The sequence below is a fragment of the Callospermophilus lateralis genome, chromosome 12, assembly GCF_048772815.1.
Source record: "Callospermophilus lateralis isolate mCalLat2 chromosome 12, mCalLat2.hap1, whole genome shotgun sequence".
Taxonomy (NCBI): Eukaryota; Metazoa; Chordata; class Mammalia; order Rodentia; family Sciuridae; genus Callospermophilus; species Callospermophilus lateralis.
In genome coordinates, this window is record NC_135316.1 from 81056739 (window position 1) to 81081632 (window position 24894).

General features: G+C 39.3%; 1 protein-coding gene across 1 annotated transcript in view; it reads left to right on the forward strand.

Annotated features, from left to right (window-relative positions):
• The first annotated feature begins 792 nt into the window (after window positions 1-792).
• Window positions 793-24894, forward strand: part of Dclk1 (doublecortin like kinase 1) — a 325307-nt gene continuing 301205 nt past the window's right edge. Inside the window, exons 1-3 of the mRNA XM_076871894.1 lie at window positions 793-823; window positions 5646-6040; window positions 21942-22288. Of these exons, the coding sequence (XP_076728009.1) occupies window positions 5665-6040; window positions 21942-22288 (723 nt within the window). The 5' untranslated portion in view covers window positions 793-823; window positions 5646-5664. The remainder of the gene's footprint in view (window positions 824-5645; window positions 6041-21941; window positions 22289-24894) is intronic.

The window sequence follows — 24894 nt, forward strand, 5'->3', positions numbered from 1 at the left end:
GGCACAGGGGTAATCCAAGAGGGTATAGCTTGGAAGGGTCCCGAACTGGTCCTCGAGGGAGAAGCGTTATGTGGATGCTTCCTGGGCAAGAAGAGAGGAGGGGCAATCCCCTTTGCTTCCATAACCCTGGGAAAAGTGTCAAACGATAAGGTCACAACGAAGGGTGTGGGTGTGGACGTGCAGGGCGGAGAACTGTTTCCATGCCTTCTATGAGAAAGGGGACCTCACTTCTGGGCCACCTCACCGCTCTGCCCCGAGCACCTTTTGGCTCAGACCCATCCCTGTCCACATTCTCTTCTGTCCCCCGAGGCTACCAGCCGATCTGCAAGCTCTTCTCCAGACCACCACTCCTGGGGAGGCTTGGGGTTCAGTTAAGTCAGATACCGAGGTCGCTGCGTCGGATGCAGGGCTCGCAGAGTGGGAGGACCCCGGGCGCAGCCGTGGTGGGTGCGCCCTGCCTAGAAGGGCGGGGGAGACGGGGCGCGCGCGGAGGAGGAGAAGGAGGGAGTAGGGAGGGCGTGTGAGCGAGTGAGACACAAGAAAAGGGAGCGCGCCTGCCGCCGCCGCCCTCCTCGGAAGAGAGGCTGGAGTGAGGCTGTGCGAAGCGCCGCATTTCAATGAGGACCGGCCAAGGCACATCCCTGCACTAGTGGCCGCAGCCGAGACGCCCGTGCTCCCGCAGCTGCTGCCGCCCAGCCCGGCACCGACGCCACCCCCGGCCCCACAGCCCCGCAGCCCCAGCCGCACCCAGCAGGGCAAGGACAGCTCCAGGAGGCAGCCCGAAGCGCGGCCACAAAGATCCCCGGCGACTCTCCTCGGACCGGTGCGTGGTTTGCTTTTGCTGGGGAAACGAGCTGCGGGGAGGGTTGCTCCAAGGCCCCGCAGTGCTCACTCTGCCCGCAGCTGCGGGGCGCCGAGGGCAGGGCGGGCGTCCAGTTTGGCGGCAGCCGCCCCGCCCGCGGTTCCTCGAAAGGCGGCTGCCCTGCCCTCGCCAGCCTGGCCCCGGCCGGGGGCCTTGTGTGAGGGCGGCCCCTGGGTTGCTGGCACCTGCCTCTTTTGTCTGGTGCCACCGGGCTTTAAACCCAGAGTAGGGTGAGAACCCCCTCCCCCAGGGTCTTCGCTGCGTTGTTAGTGGAGACCGAGAGCAGGGCGAGGATCTCTGAGAGGTGCTTGTCATTGTCAGGACTGGCTGCGGAAGGAGGACCAAGTCTGTGCTTGGAAGGAGTGGCTGGGCCTGGCCTCTTATTGTGTGTGTTCTTTCCTGTGTGCCCGGGAGGGTGGTGTGTACTTGTCCATGGGGGCGATCGGTGCGTGGTGGTGGTGGCTGCAGTGTGAATGTTGTAAGTACATTTGCAGGGTCTCAAGTTCCTCTGGGGACAGCGAGGTTGAGGCTACCTCCTGTACAAATTAGTACCTGCAGTGCTAAAAGCATGCGGAGAGGAAATGGCATTTTCCTCCTAGTGGGAGCGCACGCACTGTCCCGCATTGCCCCACAAAAGAGACTGCTTTTGAAAAACCAGGTTTGCTCAGAATAGCCGCTGGATTCAGCATGCAAGCATCTGCTTGTCGGTGAGAGAGCGATGAAAGGTTTCATTCAAACTGGCTTCCTCTCTGCCTTACCTGTGAGTGTGTGTCCAGATTACGGTGCACATGCGTTCAGCCGCCACACTGCAGGGTGTTCGGCGAATACATGTCATATCTGTTCCTAAATATATCGCCTTTCAATGGGAAAGGAAAGTAGGGCAGCGTTTAAAGTACGAAATGTCACACCAATGAGGGTCAGAAGGGATTTTAAGCGAGGTCATATGTAGGAAAATCATGAAAGATATGTACACACCCTGTGCTATCCACATCCATGGTGGTGCACTGGCTCAGAACATATGTGTGTTCCTTTTATTCCATGTGTGTTCCATCTAACCTGAATCCTAATCCCATTGCTAAAATATGCTTTGGAATTCCCAGGTTCAGCATCTATTTAGATGTGGTAGCCTTTATGCCTGATTCTTAATTGGTGTGTGTGTTTGTAAATTCTGAAACAGGAACCCATGTGCTCATCCAGAGAATGAACACAGGATTCCTCAAAATGGTGAGAAATCCCACAAAGAACAATTGAGAATGTTGGTTTCCTAGCAAGGCAATATGTACAGGAAAATCTCTGACAAGTGTCTGTCTGCAACAGACAGACTATTGGTGTCTGTGGTCTCTGTGACCAAAGCACTGTGGTTTACCCTCCTGGTGTCATGCACATGGTTCCCTGGCCCTTGGCCACCAATAGATGTGGACTATGAGTAGGGCTGTTGTGTTCTAGTAGGCTTTCCATGGAGGAAGTGTGACCAACAGGAAGCGCCTCAATCTTGTCTAGGAGCTTTTGGTTCACATGTATCACTACACCAAGTGGAAGCTGAGTCAGTGGAGGCTAGGGAAAGAGCCCCTGTTTTGATACCTCACATAATTACCAGAACACAAGGGTATAAAGTGTGGTTGTTGACATTCTTTAAGTGGTAGCTGTAGTGTTGACAATGATGTCACTTTGAGTGTGGTTTTGTTCGGTGGCAACATCATTGCCTACTTTGGATAGGCTCAGCAAAGGGAAGTAAAAGATATGGTCTCTGTCCATCCCTGCATGGACACAAGATCCAATTTGAGGAAATATGCAAAAATCAAGAGTAATAAGCTTTTCTTTATTATTATTATTTGTTTATTGTTTCCAGATGGGGTCTGATTATGTTACTCAGTCTGGTCTTGAATTCTTGGGCTGAATGATCCCCCTGCCTCAGCTTCCCGAGAGCTGATACTACAGGTGCATGTCACTGCATCCATCTTAAACTTTTTCTGTTTTAGGTCAGTCTTAAAAAACAAACAAAGATTTTTGTTTAGGAAGTTAGGAAGTTTTGCTCCTAAAAAAGCCTGTTTTCTCTAGGGAATTTAAACAATTGACAGTTGTGAATTGAGAAATGCCGCTTGGAACTGGATTTATACTTTTTTCTGATAATACAATTATCATCTTCTGCTACATCCCTGCTTGTCATTCCTGTTTGTTTTCTTTTAGTTTATACTAAAAAGAATTAGGGTTAGAGGAATGACCAGTGCCTTTAAAAAAGGAAATACAACACTTCAAAAGTCAACATGCCTTTATCACTCACAAAGTTTTGAAGAGCTTAGTGAGTTGGTATAAACAGTAGTAATATCTTCCACCCGACCAATCAAGACAGACACACCTTTTGTAAGATGGGAGAGCTCATTTAATACACACACACACACACACACACACACACTCACACATATATGGAGGAAGGGGAAGGTACAGTTATTGATATCATGGGCAAATACACAACCAATGCCTCCAGGATTGGATATTAATTGGAAAGTGTCTTAAAGTTCCTAACTTCAAAATCAATGATACCTGCTTATTGTGGGTGTGACTGTTTTCATAAAAATGAAAAATTAGTCTCTGATTAGTTATTAAGAGGCATAAGGTAGTTTTCATATTTGGAAGGAGAGAATACACTAAACTCATATTCTCTCCATGTTTAAATCATGCTGTTTCCAGCCCTCTTGGTGGGGTCAGTGATATAAACTTGAATGTGTGAAGCATTAGAGACCTGGCAGCTATTGCTTCCTCTCTGTGCAGATGAGGTCTTGGTTGGTTAGGTGGAATGCTTAAGGGACTGAGATAGTTAGGTGTGAGAGCTTTAAACACCTCTTTTGTACATGCCAGCTAGGGGCCAGGCTCAGAACCAACTTTGGGGTCAGGGTAAATTTAGGTTCAAATCCCAATCCCTCAGTTACAATGTTGGGACCCATTCCCACCCCATGCCCTTGAGAACATTAACTACCTTGTTAGATTCCTGTAAGGTTTAGAAAATATTTTTAGCTTATTGTACAATTGATTGATGAATACTAGTGTCAGGTATATCTTGGACATTCCATAAATAATATTTTCTTTCACTTCATTCATATTAGGAGTATCATGTAGCCATGTTTTTAAGTGTTAAATTTTTTATCACAATTTTTAAATTAATTTTTAAACTGATATGTAAAATTTTTACCCATTTGGAATGGATCAGATGTCAGTTTATTCAGTCTCAAGCCTAAATAAAGATCAGAAAGATCAAAAAGACTTAACAATACTTTTGGTAAGTTTTGACTCACCTTCAGAAAGGTGACATTGCCCATGTGGTAGAAATTGGGAGGTACTTATAAAGGTCTCACCTCAAATTTTCCATTTCCCTCATATTCTATTTTTCAGACTGCTTGAAATTGTGTCATTCAAAATTTTGAATTTAAAAATTTTAAATTTTTGAATGCTGAAGTTTTCCCACTTTCTAGATTGTCCTGATAAAAAATGGATTCTCCTGCAAGAGGCAGCGCCACTAGACTTTATCAATGAACCTCTTAGCGAGGATGAACTGATGCCATAGGCAAGTTGCTGATAGAAAGTGAAGCCCCATAGAAAGTGAAGTGGGGACCAGGGAGATGCAGGTGTTCTTTTCAGAAAATCATGAAATGAAGATCAGGAGTCACCAGCTGTCTCCCTTGCCAGAAGAGGAAGATTCTGCTCCTACTAGTTCTTTTTGTAGGGGGTCAGAAACAGAAACCATTCTATTAATTAAAAAAAATACTACACACATGCCAGACACTATCCTAAATGTTTTATGTCCATTAACTTGTTTAGTAGTTAATATTAACAATGAGATAGGTACTATTCTCATTCCCATCTTGTGACTGAGGAAATTGAGGCTTCAATATGTCAGACAAGTAGCTTTCTCAAGGTTACACAGTTAAGTCAAGGTCAAGTATGAATCAACAGCTTGCAGCCTTGATTTCTTCAACCACAAAGATAGAGCCTTAAGTGGAGGGAAGGGCAAAACCACTCAAATTATTATTATTATTATTTTTTCCTTTTGTGATTTCCTCTTCCTGCCCCCCCTTTTTTGTTTTAACCCAATTTATCTGAAGCACTAAATGCAAGTAAATGATTTAAGGTGAATTCACTTCTTAAAATGTGGAATACATGCCTATGTTAGAAAGTCTTCCTTAAGTTGGTAGAACCTAGGGACTGATTTAATTTGCTCTCCATCTGGCCATGGGAAACACATACAGTAAATAGAACTCTTACAGTCCAACTGTTAAATGTTGCCTGCCCTCATTTTTTTCCCCTGGCCCAATACTTGTTTTAGCTGTATGATAATAGGAAAGCTTATTTTCTACCTGCTACCAGGTAGCAGTGTGCTACCTGCACACTGGTCGGCAGAGAACCTTAAGCATTGGAGTCGGGCAGACCTGGGAAAGTTCCTTGTTCCAGCATTTCTCAACTGTGTTATTTGGAGAAATGTAGGAGAGAATTTTCCGTGCCTCAGTTTCTCTGCCTGTAAATAGGGACCATTCCAAGCCTGCTAGGTAGTAGGTAACTGATATCTGGAAGATGAACGAAACTGTGGTTGAGTAATAAGCTGTTTCCCCTGGAATTTGCCTCTTCCGTTTCTTTCTTGTCCTCCTCCTCTTTCTCTCCCACTCGATGATGGCTCAGATTCAGTACATATTATAACAATATTTCCACCCAGCTGCTCTCAAGAGGAACTCTTCAAGCCGTGATCTTAAATAACCTCAGGCTGTGTGTCTGCTTTTGTTTCTGGGGCTCACAGGTTCCCCTTGCAGTCCATCATGTCCTTCGGCAGAGACATGGAGCTGGAGCACTTCGATGAGAGGGACAAGGCGCAGAGATACAGCCGAGGGTCGCGGGTGAACGGCCTGCCGAGCCCCACGCACAGCGCCCACTGCAGCTTCTACCGCACCCGCACGCTGCAGACCCTCAGCTCCGAGAAGAAGGCCAAGAAAGTTCGTTTCTATCGAAATGGAGATCGATATTTCAAAGGGATTGTGTACGCCATCTCCCCAGACCGCTTCCGATCTTTTGAGGCCCTCCTGGCTGATTTGACCCGAACTCTGTCGGATAACGTGAATTTGCCCCAGGGAGTGAGAACAATCTACACCATTGACGGGCTCAAGAAGATTTCCAGCCTGGACCAACTAGTGGAAGGTGAGCACTATGAAATAAACCCTCAGGGGCCCTACCGGTTCCATGCTCAGGTTTCCTTGTGCTAGCCTTACTGACCTCTGAGAGGTCACCTTATAGTTGGAGGGAGCCTTATGTTAAGATCCTTATTGTTTCGCGTTCCAGTTTGCAGCGTGTTATACAAAGAAAAAAAAAAAATAACCATAATGGTACTACAATCAGGTATCCCCGAATCATAAGCCAAGGGAAAAGCGTCCAATTGTACAACATTCTCTATTTCCCTTGTCACACACGTATAACATTAATTTTAAAAGTTCATTTTCATATCTTCAATTGCATAGTTCATCTTCATTTCTAGATGCAGATTGAAATTTTGCTATCGCAATGTCCGAAAGTACTTGAATGAAAGATGACAAATGGATCATCAAATTGTAGAGTTGAAAGGAGCTTAGTTATCAAACTCGTTAATTTTATCATTGGAGATTGGGGACCAAAAAATCCAAAAGATGTGTTTGTGGTTGCAAGCTTGTGGTGACTGCTGGACCAAAACTGATGTTTTCTGATGACTCTTTCCACTGTGATCCTTCATTTTAAGTTGAAAGGTTTATTGTCTTTCTATAGTATTTGAGAATATGAAGGAATTGATCTGCTCAGAGTATTTTTAAGTCCAATTTATATTAACAGTAATTATCTGTTTTAGACATTTAATGTGAGAATAGGACTGTTTGAGTTCATAGATGAGACCTCATAGCTTGTGGGAGAAGAATAGATTGTTCACTCTGGGATATGCATGCTTTAACATCAACTCTGTTTGGATAAGACATAAAGCCTTTCATTGCCTTAGAAGTCATGGTCAAAATAATTTGGGGAGAATCAAACAGGATTAAATGTATGCTGAGGTGTAAGTAAAGATAGTAGATTCCCTTTGGAGAGCAGGTTTTTCTGAGATTGAAGACTTAAGCCTTTGATGAAGCATATAGCACAAAGAAACCTCAGAAAGGAAGGTAGGACTGTTGGAAGAGGTTGATGTTATCTTAGTTTATCTTTACTCCAGCAATATTTTCTCAGGTCCTCTTGTCCAACTGGGTCGTAGAGGGATGCTACACAACCCCTTGCCTTCTTAAGCAGGTAGCAGGAAGCATCCCTGTCAGCTGCCTTGGAGTTGGGGTTGCTGCCCCTGGGTGTGTACTGGCAGACCCTCTTGTTCTCCTTTCTAGCCAGAGTTGGTTTGTCAATCAAAGCCGAGGTCCTTCCCCTTTTCCTTGTCTTGATCTCTTGGGAGCAATGCCATTCTGGTCACAGTCTGACTGGACTTGAGTGGGTGTGGAGGAGCCTGGGCTTGGTGTGTTTATTTTGTGGGAATTCACATCTCTTCAGTGACTTGTCACCCTGCCAAGATGCCTGTAGACTTGGCCTTCTTCCTTCTATTCAGAGGCTGGAACTTCCAGTAAATTAAAGGGGAAGAATGAACATGAAGTCTTTCTGAGTCGACTTAGATTTTGTGTGTGTGTGTGTGCTCTGTCCTTTGCATGACCTTGGAAAATACAAGGATAAATAAAACATTTGGTGGTATAATCCAAGGGATCTGGACAAAGGTCAGATGCAAAGTCAGGTGTATGATCAGTCACTAAGCCATCCCTTTGAGGGCTGATGATATTATAGGGAGAATATGCCAAGATCTCAAAGCACATCCTAAGATAGCTGGAGGATTGATGCCTCATTGTGTTCTAGAATCCCTTGTACAGCATTTTAGAGGCCAGGGACACTTCAGTTTCTCACCCAGAATTGGTCTTTACTGCGAAGTGGCCAGAGATATTCCTGTGGCTTCCATCTTCCAATGAAAGAATATCTGAAGTGGCCGATGACAGTATTTTCTTCACGTTTGGGGACCAACAAAATCATGGCATGCTGGCCACCATCTTTTTTGTCTTTGTTTTTTACCACAATATATTTACGCTGAAATATTGCTGTCTTGACTGAAGATGATAATGGTTCACTGTTACTGAGCATGTGCAGGGCAATGGTTGGAGTTACATATATGGGAATACATGTACTTCTCATAATGATCCTAGGAGGTATATGCTGTTGACATCTATGTAATATGTTATGTAGGTTCAATACTCTGCTAAAACAGCAAAAAATGGTAGGGTTAGGATTTGAACACAGGAATGCTGATGCCAGAGCTGGGTCTTATAACTGCCACTAAAATACTGTGTGCTTTGAAATCAACTCCTACGAAGGGTGCTGTTGTGTTCACTTCAATACAGTGGATTATTTTTTGATATAGTGGAATGGAAGACAATTAGTGGAAAGTTAACTGTAAAGCCTAAATTGTTCCCATTGACTTTAGTGGTATTTCAGTGAAATATTTTTGTATGAACTACTTCTCGAAAACAAATGTTTTACTCTTGACTTAATTCCAGAAATGAAAGATGCTTCCTTCTCTCAGAAACACTTTAATCTTTTTCTTTGTCCCCCACCCACAACCAAACCTTTTCCCCCAATCAGTATGAAGTAACTGGAGATGGAATTTTCTGATGTTTAAAAATTATTTTAAAAATTCCTTTTTTTTTTCCCTGACTGAGTGAATGGGAACTTCAGTACAGGGTGTGAGCTCACATATTGGCTGTGTTTATTTTTTGAATTTTTAGTTTAAACAGATTTTTTTTTTAATTCATACCACTGACAATTAACATGCAGCTGCACTTAGTGTTTAAATAGCTAGAAATTCATTTAGATTTGCTTCTTTGTCAATTGCATTTTGCTTAGTCTGTTAAAATCCAAACCGTTGCTTCATATTCATCATTAGGGCCATATATCTCACTTTACATACTAATTTTATGTAAACGTCAATGCGTGCTATTAGCTTTTCATTTCCCCTTCCAACATGATGATGTTTGAGTTTTAAATTAAATCCTTTTAGTGGGTGCAGTGACAACTGTATTTGGCTTGTAATTCTTTTTTTTTTCCTTAATTTGTTCTTTCTCACTTGATCTCCAGCTCAAAATTCTAAGTTACAATGACATATGCGAGTTTCCTTATTTATAACAGTCTTATGGTCACTTTCACTGTTTCATTATTATACACTGATTATTATGCATAAGTGTGGTTTAAGCACATTGAGAGAGCTGACTCTGAGGCCAAATTATATAATTAGTGAGTGTGCATATGTGTGTGTGTGTGCATGTATGGTTTTATGTGTTTACAAGTGCATAAGTGTGTGCACATACTTAAGTGTACACCAAAGATGACATTCTTAATTGTTTGCTTTTAAAATGGACATAATATATTAAAAAAAAAGAAAAACATGATGCTTAATGAGGAAAGTTGAACTGCAGGCCTATTTCTGCAAGTGATTCACCTTGAGACTTGGCCTCATTTCCCCAACTTTGTACCATTTATTTTCTACTGTACATATCTACGTGTTGTGGATAAAGGAGGGCATAACACTGAAACCCTTTGAACTCTTAGGAAAAAGATGTAATGTAAATCCTGAGCGTTGCTTGATCGACCGATTTTTCCTTCTTTTAACATCCTATATGAATGTAGGTGTGAGAGGGCCAGAGCATTTCCTTATAAGGATGAAAACTATACACATATGTCATCTTCTGGATATAAATAAGTTAGTTTATTCATCAGATCTGCAGTATTATAAGTGAGTCAAGTGCCTCTTCTTCCTAGTTTTCACACATGCATTGGCTCCTCACCAGCCTTCCATAGGCATTGCCTGACACTAGCTGTGGCCTAAAGGCACTGTCCGAATCCCCAACAGAATTCATTTCTTAGGAATAAATTAACACCTTCTCCCAGAGTTAGGGAATCTCTCTCCTACTGTGGCTTCTGGGTTGCCTAGATTTTGGGGAAATTTTCTTAAGAAAATTCCCTTATTCTTCTACTTTATCTCACTGCTGGTTTCCTTCAGACCTTCCCTTACTGTATTAACATTTTTGAAATTAATTTTTGCATTGCTATAAAGCACAAGCTCCCTATAATTCCCCAGAGGCAACCAATTTGCTAGTTGTTTCTAAAAAATTTTTTATTACCCTCTCATGCATACCAGGGCATGTCCACAAGATAGTTTGCTGTACTCACAGTTCTGCACCTTGTTCTGTGTGCTTGAGGCTGTGATCTTGGAGACTTTTCATATCAGTACATCTATAACTACTGGGTTCTTTTTACTGACTCCATAATACTCCTTTATGCAAATGTGCCATATTTATTGAATCAGTCTTTCATTCATGGTCTTTTAGGATGTGTCCAACCCTTTATTATTACAAATCATTTTGCAATGAATATCCTTGGATATATGTTTTCCAATCATGTAGGTGAATAGCTTTAGGATACATTACTAGAAGTAGTATTGTTGAATAGAGAGATACAAGCATTAAAAACCTATTGCAAAACTCCTCTCAAGCAGAGGTAATTCCAGACTGCACTCTGATCAGTAGTATATGGCAGTGGCTGTTTCTCTGCCTTCAACAAGATGATGTGCTATCAATAGCTTGGCTATTTGTCAACCTATTAAGAAAAGAAAAAAATTGATTTCTTTATAGTTTTTTTTTAAAATATTTTTTAGTTGTTGATGGACCTTTATTTTATTTCTTTGTACGTGGTGCTCAGAATCAAACCCAGTGCATCATACATTAGGCAAGCACTCTTCCACTGAGCTCTCATTATAGTTTTAATTTTCATCTCTTTGTGTGTTTAAAAGGCATTTTTTTTAAGTTATAGATGGACACAATACCTTTATTTTATTTATTATTTTTATGCAGCGCTGAGGATCCAACCCAGTGCTTCACATGTGCTAGGCAAGTGCTCTACCTCTGAGCTACAACCCCAGCCCTTGTATTTCTTTTTATAAGTATTGTTTCCCCATAGCTGTTTATTATTTTCCTATCAGATTGGTATCTTTTTTCTTGACTTGTAGGATTTTTTAAAAAAAGATTAAAGCCCTTTATTATGATAATTAAAAATAGTTTGATCAAATTGCCCCTAATGACTCATGTTTTTTTGCCATTTAGATTTACAGAAAGTTTATATAATCCAATGTATCAGTCTTTTCATTTATGGCCTTTATTTTCATGCCTGTAGGGGCCCTCTGTAACCTGAGGTCATGAAACCATTTTATCTCCTTTTCATGTATTATTTTTATTAAAAATATTTAAAGAAAAATTTTTTAGTTGTTGATGGACCTTTATTTTATTCTTTTATTCGTATGTGGTGCTGAGAATCGAACCCAGTGCCTCACACATGCCAGGCAAGTGCTCTATCTCTGAGCCACAACGCCTGCCCTAAAAATATTTTAATGGAAATCATATTGCTATCATATATGAGGTAGGGATTCAATTTTACTTTATTTTTTCCAGGGCATATGCTTCATTTCTTCAGTGTTTCTTTTTGAAATTAATTTGAACTTACAGAAAATTTTTAAAAGTTAAGTATTTTCTATATACTTTTCACCCACCTTCCATAATGGAATATCTTGCAAAACCATGGACCCAGAACAAAACTAATGTACAATACAGCAACTAAACTACTGGTTTTATTTGACTTTCATTAGTTCCCCACTGATGTTCTTGTTGTTGTTGTTGTTCCAGAATCACATATCATCACATTTAATTGTAATTTCCCCATTATTTTCTCCAACTTCTATTAGTTCTTCATTTTTTTTCCTTGTCTTTAAGATGTTGGCTATTTTGAGGAATACCAGTCAGTTATTTTGTAGACAGTTCCTCAATTTGGGTTTGTCTGACAGTTAGGTTGGTATTAGGCATTTTGGGCCAGAATTCTACAGAAGTGATATTGTGTCCTCCTCAGTGCATCGTTTCAAGGGGTACATGACGTCTGCCTCTATGCTTATTACTAGTTACCCAGGAACAGTTGGTTAAGGGGCTGTTGCCACCTATCTTCTTTCTAAACTTATTGTAGTAGTCAGCTTGTCATCACTGTGACAAATACCTGAGAAAAACAACTTAAAGGAAGAAAGGTTTATGCTGGTTCACAGTATCAGGGGTTTTAGTCCATGGTCAGCTGACTGCAAGGCAGAGACATCATGGCAGAAGGCTGTGGTGGAGGAAAGCTGATCACATCACTGCAGTGGTGCCGCAGAGAAAGAGAATGGGATTGGGAACAAGAAATACTCTTCCAGGGCATGCACCTAGTGATCTACTTCCTCCAAACTTTAGGCCCCACCTCCTGAAGTTTCCACTTCCTCCCACTAATGTCCTCAAATTATTAATCCATCAATAGATTAATTCACTGAGGAGGTTACAGACCCCATGATCCAGTTACTTGCCTTTCAAAGCCTACCTGTGAAATCCCTGCCCTCAGGAACGATCCTTCAGTCCATGGGTCTTTGTGGGGGATATTTCATATCCAAACCATAACATTACTATCCCCCCTTTGTAGTTAACAAATATTTTGGGGAGAAACTTTGAGTCTTTGTAAACATCTTATTTCTCCTTAAGTTTTTGCGTATGAATTTTGGCATTTGTTGATGGATCTTGCCTATAGGAATGACTGCTCTAGTGTTCTATTGGTGATTTTCTATTTCCTTCTTTATTTGCTACATTTTTACACATGAATGGTGTCCTCCACTTTCCTGTTTTTGGATCATTCTTTGTGATCTCATTAGCTCCCATTATTTTGGCCCATCTTTTATGAATTACTACTGTCTCCAACCTCTCTTTTGAACTCCAGCCACCTGGAGCTGTTCAACGGAGTCTAATCCTTAATGCTTTCAAATTCAACAGGTATAAAATGTGAACTCTTTCCCCCCCCCCCCCCATTATGTAGAATTCATATTTCTTTCATATTTCAAATCTTATTCACTGTGTCATCACCTGCTAAGTCCTAATGTTTGTGACTTGCCCCTCCCCGTGACACACACCAAATTCATATGTTGAGACTTAAGCACCAAAGCGATAGTTAAGAAGTGGGGCTTTTGGTGATTAGGTCATGAGGGTGGAGCTCTCATGATCAGGATTATTGGCTTTATAAAAGGGGCCTCAGAGCACTGCCTTACTGTTCCCTCACGTGAGGACACAGCAGGAAGATGCCATCTTCAAAGAAGGGGGCTTGACTAGCCACCAAATCCACCAGTGCCTTAGGTTGGACTTCCCAGGCTCTGGAACTAAGAGATAAATGTTCATTGTTTATAAGCCATTCTTATACAGCAGCCTGAATGAACTAAAACACGCGTACATTAACACACCTCAGTTGACATCTCCTTCTTTTAACTTTCAAATTCAAACTGCCAGAAAATCCCACAGATTCTGTCCCAGACTTTTCTTCAATTTGTTTTCTCCTCCCTGTCACCATTATTATAGCTTTCAAGGCCCTGTTATTGTTTAACAATAGTGTAACGCTTTCTTTGTCTGAATGAGTGATCAATTTTTCTACAGTTAGCCTTGTAGAAAAATTGGAAAAATGCAAAAAATGTTAAAAAAAAATGATATATTAACTCTGTATTTTCATACTAGATGCTTGTCTCTTTCTTGTGCTATTCTAATAGGGGTCTTAAGCTAAAGATACATAGTTTAGTTGTCTTTCCTTTATAACATGTTCATATTCACCCCTCTTTTCCACTCCTCTCAGTTTGTCTCAGATTATCTCCTTTCAGATTCACACAAGTCACATACAATAGTCTTCAAACCAGATTTCCTGTCTATAAGTCTGGCCACAAATAGATTATTTTGTGTTGCACCTTGGCTTAATAACGTCTCTTCTCTTTACTTCTAGAATGTGGCCCATAATTTTTAATGTGCGTCCCAGCAATTCCATTGCTGCCCCTTCCTCCCATCTGGGCTTGTGTCGTAAAATCCACTGATATACACACAGCATTGCTGGCTGCAGCTCAGCTATTCTCTTTTCTTGTGTTCTCCTATTTCTGGGCTTCTCTTCTCTCCTGTCTTAGGGTATGATGAGTACCCTCCCTGGAGGGTGTATAGCATCATGATTAAAAATACAGTCTCTGGAGTTGGACCACCTACATTTGAATCTTGTCTCCACCTTTACTGTCTATATGACCGATGGCAAGCTACCCAGGTCATTGTGCCTCAGTGGGCTCCATGATAAGAGGCATCTCAGTACTTAGCTGATGAGGCTGTGGTGAGGATCACAGATGAAATGTAATGGGTTAGAACGTGATCTGCTACATGGCAGACATTCAAATAACCGTTTCCACCACTAGCTTCTCCATGCTCATCCTCTCAGTTTACAGACATACAAGTCTCTCACAATCTAAACAATTCTTGCCTTGATCTTGCTGACCTCTTAAACCAAAAGATCTTCTACAGTTAAAAAAAATCTGCATTTTTCTATCTCTATTTCCTCAGCTTTCAATTCTGTTTCAGCCACTCCACTAGGATCATTACACTTGTTGAGAGCCACAGTTTAGTCAGAATGACGCCTGGCATTTTTGCCAGAGGGAATGGTTGAAAGGTGACCCTGCTCTGGGATTAGGGCGGCTCCCGGATTAGGGCGGATCCTGCTGGGAATAGGGTGACTCCGGGATTAGGGCGGATCCTGCTGGGATTAGGGCAGATCCTGCTGCCTCGGGCGCCTGCTACTTTGGAGTTCCCATTGAGTTCTTGCGGGGTTCTGAGAGAATTGGCGCGTGGAGCCCGGTGGAGGCAGTGTGTTCCCGGGAAGTGTGTGTAGAGTGCCGGGGAGAGTTCTGGAATAAAGAGTTACTGTTTGAACCTACAAAGCTTTGTGGCTGCTCGGTTATTTGTGCCCAGCCAGTCTGCGGCATACACTATGATATATCTATTTTACATCCCAGCCTCTGGAATGGTGGAGCCATTGGAGTCCCCCCAGCCCAGCATGATAGTTGCAACTTGATATGGTTTGGATAGGAGGTATCCTCCCAAAGCTCCTGTTAATCAGGAATAGACATAAAGTGATTAGATTATGAGATCTGTAGCTGGATAGGTCCATCCTAGTTTGAATGGACTCACTGGATGGTAACCATAGGCAGGTGGGCATGAATAGAAGAGGTGGGTCCCTGGGTGCATGCCCTGGAAGGGTTCATCTTCCCTGTAGCAAACCCCCCACACCCCCACTCCCGGGCTTACATGCCACTTTCTCACCGTTAACTGAGCAGTTTTCTTCCTCTGGGTCCTTCTACCATGATGTGTTGCCTCATGTTGGGTTCATGGCAGTGGAGTTGGCTGTCTTTAAATATTGTTCTTACCCTGGATTGCAGCTTTTTCCAATGGGGTATGGGCATTTTCCCTGAGCATTTTCTTCCATTCCCCTGGTTACAGCTGCCACATCCATCTCTTTTCCAAACTCCAGAATTGTATTATTTACTGTTTGCTTGAAATCTTCAAATGGCTGTAAGTACTCAAATTTAGTGTAAATCTGATGGTGAGGATTACAGGTGAAATTACAGTCAAATTAATTTGCATCCTAACCACCTAATCCAAACCTATTCACCTTCTTATTTCACCCACTCTGGTATATGGAAAGTAGACCAAAAGAGAAGGTTCAGTGTCATCATTAATGCACATTCTCTTGGGGCTCCACATCTAACCGATTTGCCAATTCTATTGATTGTACCTGCTAATTACATCTCAGCATCCACTGCTCTCCATCCCTAGAGTATATATGCAAAGTTCAGTTCTTCAGCTCCTCTCCTTGTCTCTTATAAAGATGGTATCTTGACTTCTATCCCCTATAGTCCACCTTTGGCCTTTCCTTTACACTGTAGCCCATGTATCCTATAAACACCCCAGGCTGATCATACATAGAAACTATAGTGACTACTGCAGGCTTATCTAACTTGCTTGTTTAAGGAAATAATTTTATTTTCTGAGGAAAAAATATGACTATGTCTTTACTATATTGTGAAATAGAGCATATAATAATAATAATTATTATTATTTATGTGAATTGCTCTCCTCTCTCTTTTCTACCAATGGAAATCATATCCTTGCTACCAAGGTGGGTGTGAATTCCATCTCCTCTTTGACAGTATGGTGGGAAGTGGAAAGTGACTTCCTTCTCTGAATTAGGATTGCCCATACCACTTATTTAGCACATAGCACTTGCTGCCTTGTGATGGAATCCTTTCATATACATGCATTGCTTTCTGAGTTCTTGAGGACAGGTTTGTGGTTTAGGTTTCTTTCACTACCCAGAGTGGCCAATTCTTGTATTTACTACTGACAATTTAGAAGACTGTTAATGCTGTGGATACTTGTTGCAATTCTGTTATTTTCTGTTCTGTCATTTTCTTAGGAGAAATTCTTAACAATGAGATTATGGGTTGGAGATACCAATATTTTCATGGCCCCAAATACATTTTGTCATGTTGTTTCCAAAAGGATTCTTATTAATTTAATGTTCTTGCTTATTTATTAAATCTACTTTGTTTTTGTTTTTGTCCTTTGCCATATATTTTAGAACCTTGTATTTTTGTAAATTATAATAAGCTTTGCAATTATATTAAGCCATTGATGTATTATAGGTCCCCAGTCTTATTTTCCCTTTTTAATTTTAGTCTCTCTACTTTTCAAATGTATTTGTTTTAAATTTCAAAACAAAATATATGTCATATTTTTTTTTTCCTTCACAGTGTTTTTCTGATGAATTTTCTGATCTGATTTTGAGAAGTTGACATTTTCCCACAGGTCTGACATAGCATTCACATTTATTTTCTGTAAGTTTATTTTTATATACCATTATATTATGAAAAACTTCTGTGGAAGAATAACCCATAAGTGCCTTTGGGGAATCTTTTTCCTTGCCTTTTATAGCACCATGAAAATCATCTCCTTAAACTGTTGCCTTCCAGGTAGATAGGAAATGTTGCTGTGCATATCTGACTTGGCTCATAAAATGTCGTGTCCAGAAGGCAGGCAATGCTATTTTATTCTGTAAATAATTCTTCATGTAATTAAACTCAGTTTACTTTCAAAAGTTTCAATATCTGAGTTCTAAATTTTGCCATAACTCACAAAGTGAAATTTAATTGCCAGAGTTTTCAATAAGAAAATTTATATTCTAGGAAAATGAAATATATTGCAGATATCTCTCATTTAAGATACTTTTTAACATGCCACATTTTAGACTTAAAAGTATTTTACAGGCACCACCTTTAGTAATATGAAGGATGGGAGGGAATTAGAGCATTTTCAGCTGATGCCAAGTAATGTCAGAACTAGAATTTGTGAGTCACAGCTCCTAATCATTGAAACTCTAGCATTAAGGGGAAATGGGACAAACTTCTAGAATCCCCCAATATGGAGTCTTGTGAAGGTTCTTCTTCATAGCTACTGTTCCCTGGATCAACCAGGGAACTAGTACCTCATTACCAAAAATTTTCAATGGTGCCTAGAGAACTTATTTAAAATGGAAATATTATAGTTTAAAAATGGGAGCTAGAGCTGGGGTTGTGGCTCAGTGATAGAGCACTTGCCTAGTATGCCTAGTATGTGTGAGATTCTGGGTTCGATTCTCAGCACCGCATAGAAATAAATCAAATTAAGTTGTTGATGGCAACAACTAAAAAGATATTTTTTTAAAAATGGGAGCTAATAGCAAGGTTAGAATTAACTTTGTAAGCTTTTTATAATGAACTTTATTAAAGAAAATTTATTCCCCCCCTTTGAAAAATAATGGTAAATAGAATAACTTTAACATTCATAGGTGATTAAAAAAAAACAAAATCATGGATGTTTCACTGTCTTAAATATAATCTGTTTATAAAAATATTTTTCCTTGAACTTCCTGAAAATTTTTAAATTTCTCAGAGAAGAAATCACTGTTTTTTAAATTGACATTTTAGAGGGTATTGGATGGATGCAAATATAAATTCATGTTTTGTTTCCTTACCTTTTGTAGTTATCATTTTCTTTCTCTCTCTCCTTGCATAAAAGCAAATATTAACTTTTGGCCTTTGTAAATGCTACCAAAGTTTTGGCAGATGCTGTATCTGCTGTTCTTATCATATGTTGGGGTGGCTTAGACACCCAGAGTATTACATTTCAAGTGGAGGATCCATCTTATTTTATTTATATATATATATATATATATATATATATATATATATATATATATATATGGCTTGAACAAACTAAAATGGAGCCAGCCGTATTCCAGGCTGGTGGCATCGCATCTGCAGTCCCAGCTATGCAGAAGACTGAGGCAGGAGGATCACTTGTGTTCAGGATTCAAGGCCAACCTGATCAACATAGGGAGATCATATCTTAAAACAAACAAACCCAAACTGGCCATATGATAACCAATCAGTTTTGTAATTTCCAGTAACACCACTGAACAGATTTTTATAATATTTCGTTTAAACGATCTAAGAGCTTTGCAATCTTGCCATCCTTGTTTAACTTCACCTATAGAAAGTATTGGGAGACTATTAAAGCAAATTTTGGGCTATTTTGATCAAATACACCTTGGTTTTATAGATACATTCACTTTTATTTTATTATTGTGGTAGAAGTTATGCCAAGAATTTGGGGTGGCTTAGTGTATATAAGAGGGAATGTGATATAGTAATCATGTCTTATTTTATTTTATAATTTTGGAATAGCTCTTATGCATACCTCATGTTGAGACTTGAATGTAACCTATAAATAATTCTCTAGACAGGGTTGTAATTTATCTTTTAACTCTTTGTCTCACTAAGAGATTAAACACTGGATATCCAGAGCTGTTTGACTAAACCAAGACTACATATATTCTTCCCATTCGGAATAATCATATTTGTTAATTTATAATTACATGTATATTAGCATATTATATTTATCCCTCTGTATCTGTGGGTTCCACATCCATGAAAATATGGATTTAAAATGTTTTTTAAATTGCATCTATACTAAAGAAATACAGACTTTTTGATTCTTATTATTATTCCCTAAACAATACAGTTTAACAACTACCTATATAGCATTTACATTGTAATAGGTATTACAAGTCATCTAGAGATAACTTAAAATGTATGCTTAGGTTCTATGCAAGTAACAAGAGTATAAAATGGTATAGACTTTGAGTATCCTCAGGGGATCCTGGAACAAATTTCTTATAGCTATTGAGAGATGAAGTGTTTTTTTTTTTTTTTTTTTTGGTAGTGGTTGGCGGGGGGGCTGTGGATTGAACCCAGCGGCACTTAACCACTGAGCCATATCCCCAACCCTTTTTAAAATATTTTATTTAGAGACAGGTCTTGCTAAGGTGCTTAAGGCCTTGCTAAGTTGCTGAGGCTGGCTTGAACTCATGATCCTCCTGCCTCAGCTGCCTGAGTCACTGGGATTACAGGTGTATGACATCTCACCCAGCTTGAAAAGCTCATTTAAAAAATAAAATCAGGAAACACAATCAACTTTAACTTAACTGAGTTAAGGTAGAGACCACATCTTCAGTGGTAGAGAGAAGTTCAAAATTACTGTTAAGGTAAAAGTAAAAATGTGGAGCCAAATAGTTTTGTTGTAAATTTATTTGCACAGTCAATGAACACTATCCATTGCTAGCTTTTCCTGAAATTCTGAAAAGTTGAGCAAACTCTAGATGACTGAGCACCATGTGGTGTCTGATTTTGGATTTGGTGGCAGCTCCTCCTCCTCCTTTAGCCCATCATCATCCTTTATTGGAGCCTCACATCCTTCTCCATGATTCCCACCCTAGTGGGCAATGAAGGCAGGGGAGCTCACAGTTACAGCACAGATTAATATCCATTTATTTTATTTTTTTGTTGCTTGAGTCCAATCTACATGCATCATAGTGGTTCTGAAGACGTTCAGTGTACTTCATCTAAGATTATGTAAAAAAATGTGTTTTTCCCCCAACAAGTCCATTCAATATTGTTACACTCTTAAAATTCCACCCTCTTCTAACTCAACTGTTTTTCTAAAGTTAAAAGTTTTCTTTGTTGAGATGCCAACCCCTCTATGCTTTTAGCAATTACCTTAGTGTGCAAAACTTACAAATAACCATACAATTGCGTATCTTCAGTTAGCACAGAACTGTGACAACTGCTGGCTTATCCAGGGATGCTATGGGCTCTGTACTTTTGGGGAGGAATATTAGGGACACTCTCATTGAGGTGGGTCCAGTGTGATATCCACTGGTAACCATGTTTAAGAAAACTTATGTTATAACATAAGACCTGCTTATGATTTTTAGTAATTTAGTTTTTACTTTTCCTTTCAAGCTTATGCACAATTAGGGTAATGCCACTTCAAGTCATTCTCACTTGCAATATGTAGTCGAAGTCACTTTGATCTCTACTCTAATTTTTTTTTCCCCCAATGCTAGGGATTGAACCTAGGACCTTGTATAAGATAGCAAGTGCTCTATCCCTGATCTATATCCCCATTCCCTCTACTATCTAATTTGCCCTTCATAAAAACCCAGTGAGGTTTTATTTTACAGACAAACTACCACTCAGACATCTAAGGACTTGTCCATGGTCACATGCTTGGAGAGGCCAAGTCTTGAACTAAAATTTCTGATTACCTCTTTTCCACTGATCATGGTAACCATATACATGAGAAAGTCAATTCATATTTGGTGTAAAAAGGTTTAGAAAATATTTACCCTACACACTGTAGCTTCCTGATCCTCTTCCAACGAGCATTAAAAAATACCACTGTTGTAGCACTCTCATATATATTTTTGCTATCTACTTAAATCCTGATGAAAACATAGTTAGGACAAGTGATGCTCTGCCAGGGGTTGGGAGTTAGTTAACTTATACTGTTATGTGCAATTTCTGGTGATGCATAAGGTATATGTAATACATTAGAATGAAGTATTTTTTTAAAAAATTTCAAAATAAATGTTTGATAATATGTAGCTTTCCTTTCTTAATTTTGAAACACTGGTTCTGTTATTTTTATGTGGATCCTTAATTCTGTGGCCCTGCATGCTTGCACCATTAATTTAAAAATAGGCCAAGGATTTAGATAAAAGTAAATGGGTTGTGTTAGATGAGGTCTAGGTCACTTTACTTGCAATTATGTAGGCTTTTTAAGCATTTTTCCTGGTTATAAAGACATTAACACATAAAAAATCCATTATAAAATCTTCAGTTGCAAAATGCTTTTACCTAACTTTATGAAATCTGTATTTAGAACAGCCATTTTATAACTTATCATCTTTTTGGTACATGTGTTAGTTTCTTTTGTGTGTTATCCACATCCTAACAGCCTGAGTGTTTTCATTTAAAGATTCTCTGCTAGAGTCATTTTATTTCTTTTAAATTAAAAAAATGTTAAAGATTCATTTAAAATACAAATTTAGCTATTTTTATTATAGAGTCAGTTTAGGAAGCTACAGTGTGTAGGGTAAATATTTTCTAAACCTTTTTACACCAAATATGAATTGACTTTCTCGTGTATATGGTTACCATGATCAGCAGTGAATAGATAGATGGCTGAAAAGGAAGGGGAATTATTTTGTATTTTGCTTATGGAATTTTACTTGGCTATGGAATGTTTAGCATATACTTCAATACATTTATAAATTCATAACTATTTTAAGAAGATGTGTTTGATCCACTTTCAGATTTTAAATTATCTCAGGTAGCATGAGACCTCTGATTTTGAAATTTTCTAGATATTTTATACTCCTCAGTCCCCCAAAATATTTTCTGTTTTGAGTTCAATGTCATACCTCTCTAGGCTGATTCAAGCAAAACAATATTTCTGTCACTAATTCCAAGACAAAGAAAAGGAGGAATACTTTTTGTTTTTCCAAGATTCCAATCTGTTGCTGAGAGAACCAGATGAGAAGTCAGAAATCTTTCTTTTTCATTCCTTATTAATCACTCCAGTATTGTATGAAAAGTTGCAGCTTTTTTTCTTTTTTGACGATAAGTAGAAAAAGAGAAACGAAAGACAGGAAAAAAAAAAAAAGAAATGAGTTTAGCTTAGTGTCGATTTAAATCTATTTCTCTCTTTCTTAGGAGAGAGTTACGTGTGCGGCTCAATAGAGCCCTTCAAGAAACTGGAGTATACCAAGAATGTGAACCCCAACTGGTCAGTGAATGTCAAGACCACCTCAGCTTCCCGGGCAGTGTCTTCACTGGCCACTGCCAAAGGCAGCCCTTCCGAGGTGCGTGAGAATAAGGATTTCATTCGGCCTAAGCTGGTCACCATCATCAGGAGTGGAGTGAAGCCGCGGAAAGCTGTCAGGATTCTGCTGAACAAGAAGACGGCTCATTCCTTTGAGCAGGTCCTCACTGACATAACCGACGCCATCAAGCTGGACTCCGGAGTGGTGAAACGCCTGTACACTTTGGATGGCAAACAGGTAAGGCTGGGTCTGGGAAGGACTCTGACTTCACAGGGACCAACCAGGGAAATTGGGGGTGTGTGTGCCACACCATGGGGATCCGAAGCATGCATGTTGCTCAAGTCACAGAGAGCTGGGTCATTTACCAGCAAGCATGCGCTTGTTGATCTCAAGATGGACCAAGGTTTATGCTGGGAATAATTAATCATGGATACAAAGTACAGAATAAAATCTATCTTTGAAGAGTCAATGGTTATTTGGGCTTTCTACTTTTTCAGTATCATTTGCTTTGCATAATGATGCTTTTCAGTCATGTGTTTTCAATTTTGCCCTATGTCGTAGAGCCTCAGGCATGTACGGTGTGGAGGTAAATGATGTAAGTAATATCTTATGATTATGATCTGTGTTTCAGGAATGTTCTCTGAGACTTATTTAAATATCATAGATTTTACAATATAAGTCTCAGGTATGACATATCATCATCTTGTTGGCTTTAGGGTGCACATATCTAGAATATTATGCATCTTGTATTAAAAATATAATTTCATAATTAAAATGAAAGAGAAGTCTCTTTAGCTGTGAAATACACATATATCCACATGGATGAATGGTAATTTTTTTGTGTGTGTGGTGTTGGGGACTGCACCCAGGGCCTTGTACATACAAGGCCAGCACTCTACCAACTGAGCTATTTCCCCAGCCCCTGATGAGTGGGAATTTTAAGGTGAGATAAACAGAAAGGACGCATTAGCTTTCAGGGTCTTGTGAGACTTTTGTAAAGATTTGACAGAACCCATGGTGAACTGATTAAAAAAAGAAACACTGATCAAATGTACAATGTGATTTCTAGTCTTTCATAGACTAGAAATAGTCTTTCATAGTGTCTTGTTTAAGATGATCATTTTTAACATTTCTATCTTTGCTTGAAGTTTATTTTTTAAAGTGACTATCAAAATGCCTTTTTTAATTTTGAGGGATAATTTGAATGATTTGTATATGGAGATCATCTTAAAATCAAAACTGGATTCGTAAATTAAGAGATTGATCTTTTTAAATAGAAGACTCATGCAAGTACTTGAAGGCTAACACATTTAAACCTAATGAATTAGAATAGATGCTAATACTACAAAGAGTGTTAGTCATGAAAGAATTATTCCCCTAGGGATCCATTTAAATGCTCAAACTTACACAAATTCATTAGGAATGAAGGAATATGTGCCAGTTGTTTATTTATATTGACCAATCTTCTGCTTGTCTCATAACACTTGCATGTGGATAAGGATTTCTAGTGATAAGATTCTGTCCTGTAGATCTAAGAAGCTACAGCCTGAATGTCATCAATGTATCAGTGACTACAAAGTCCACTGCTGGTCCGTGAATTAAAGTAGCAATAAGATGGCAAACTGCATATTAAGATATTTGAGCCTTCTGGTTCCCTTTCTGATTTATTCCACCATTCTGAAGTTTTGCATTTCCATGTATTTTCTCAAGATGAAAATTTATCTGTTTTCATCAAAAGTAAAATTTAGAATGAAGAATACATTTTGTTGAGACTTTTTCCTCCTCCTCCCATTTCAGAATTTTCAGAATTCCAAATTGCTATTGCAGTGAGTCTAAAAAATCAGCTTTTACTTCTCTAGCTAGTCTTTACATTAACTGATCAGTTAATATGTTTATCAGAAGAATAAACTCCTAGAGTAGACACTATGTATTCTCAATTGTTCCCTTATGTTCTGAATGCATCTAATGTCAATATTTTATAGTAGTATGTTTGCTGTGCTGTATGTGTAAATAATTGGGTGTAATGGGAAAGAATCCCATGTTTGATGTCAACAGACCAGGATTCAAATCTTGGCTCATCCACAGATTATTTATGTTTTTTTTTTTTTATATATAAGTAACTTAACCTCATTATGCTTACCAACAAAACATGGATAAAACCATCACTGCTGTTTTATAAAGTGCTTATGAGATCAACTGTGATAATACATATGAAATCAGTTTTGTACTATCGTGACTATAATAGCTTTATTAAGCATCATTCTGAGTGCTTTGCATGTTTTAACATATTTAATCCTTATAGCAATTGGATTATTATTCCCATTTATCAGATGAGGATACAAAGGCACAGAACTTATTAAAAACATGTTCAAGACTACACATAAATGGTGAAGGTAGAATGTGAACCAGTCTTACTCCAGATCTTGGTAAACACTGGATTGCCAAAGAGATGTTTAAGCAGCACACAAAGGTACTGAGGAAATAAATATATACATACACATACACACACATAAATAAATAAATATATATATATTTCTTTTTTGTACCAGAGATTGAACCCAGAGACAATTAATCACTGAGCGATATCCCCAGTCCTTTTTTATTTTTTATTTTGAGTCAGGGCCTTGGCTAAGTTGCTTAGGGCCTCATTAAATTGCTGAGGCTGAACTTGTGATTCTCCTGCCTCAGCTTCCTGAGCTGCTGGGATTATAAGTGTGTGCCACCATGCCTGGTGAGATTTTAATGTTAGGCAGTGTTCTGACACTTTAACAAGAAACCCAAGATACTTGACCTACAAAGAGAAAAACATTTATTTTGGCTCACAGTTTCAGAGGTTTTTGTCT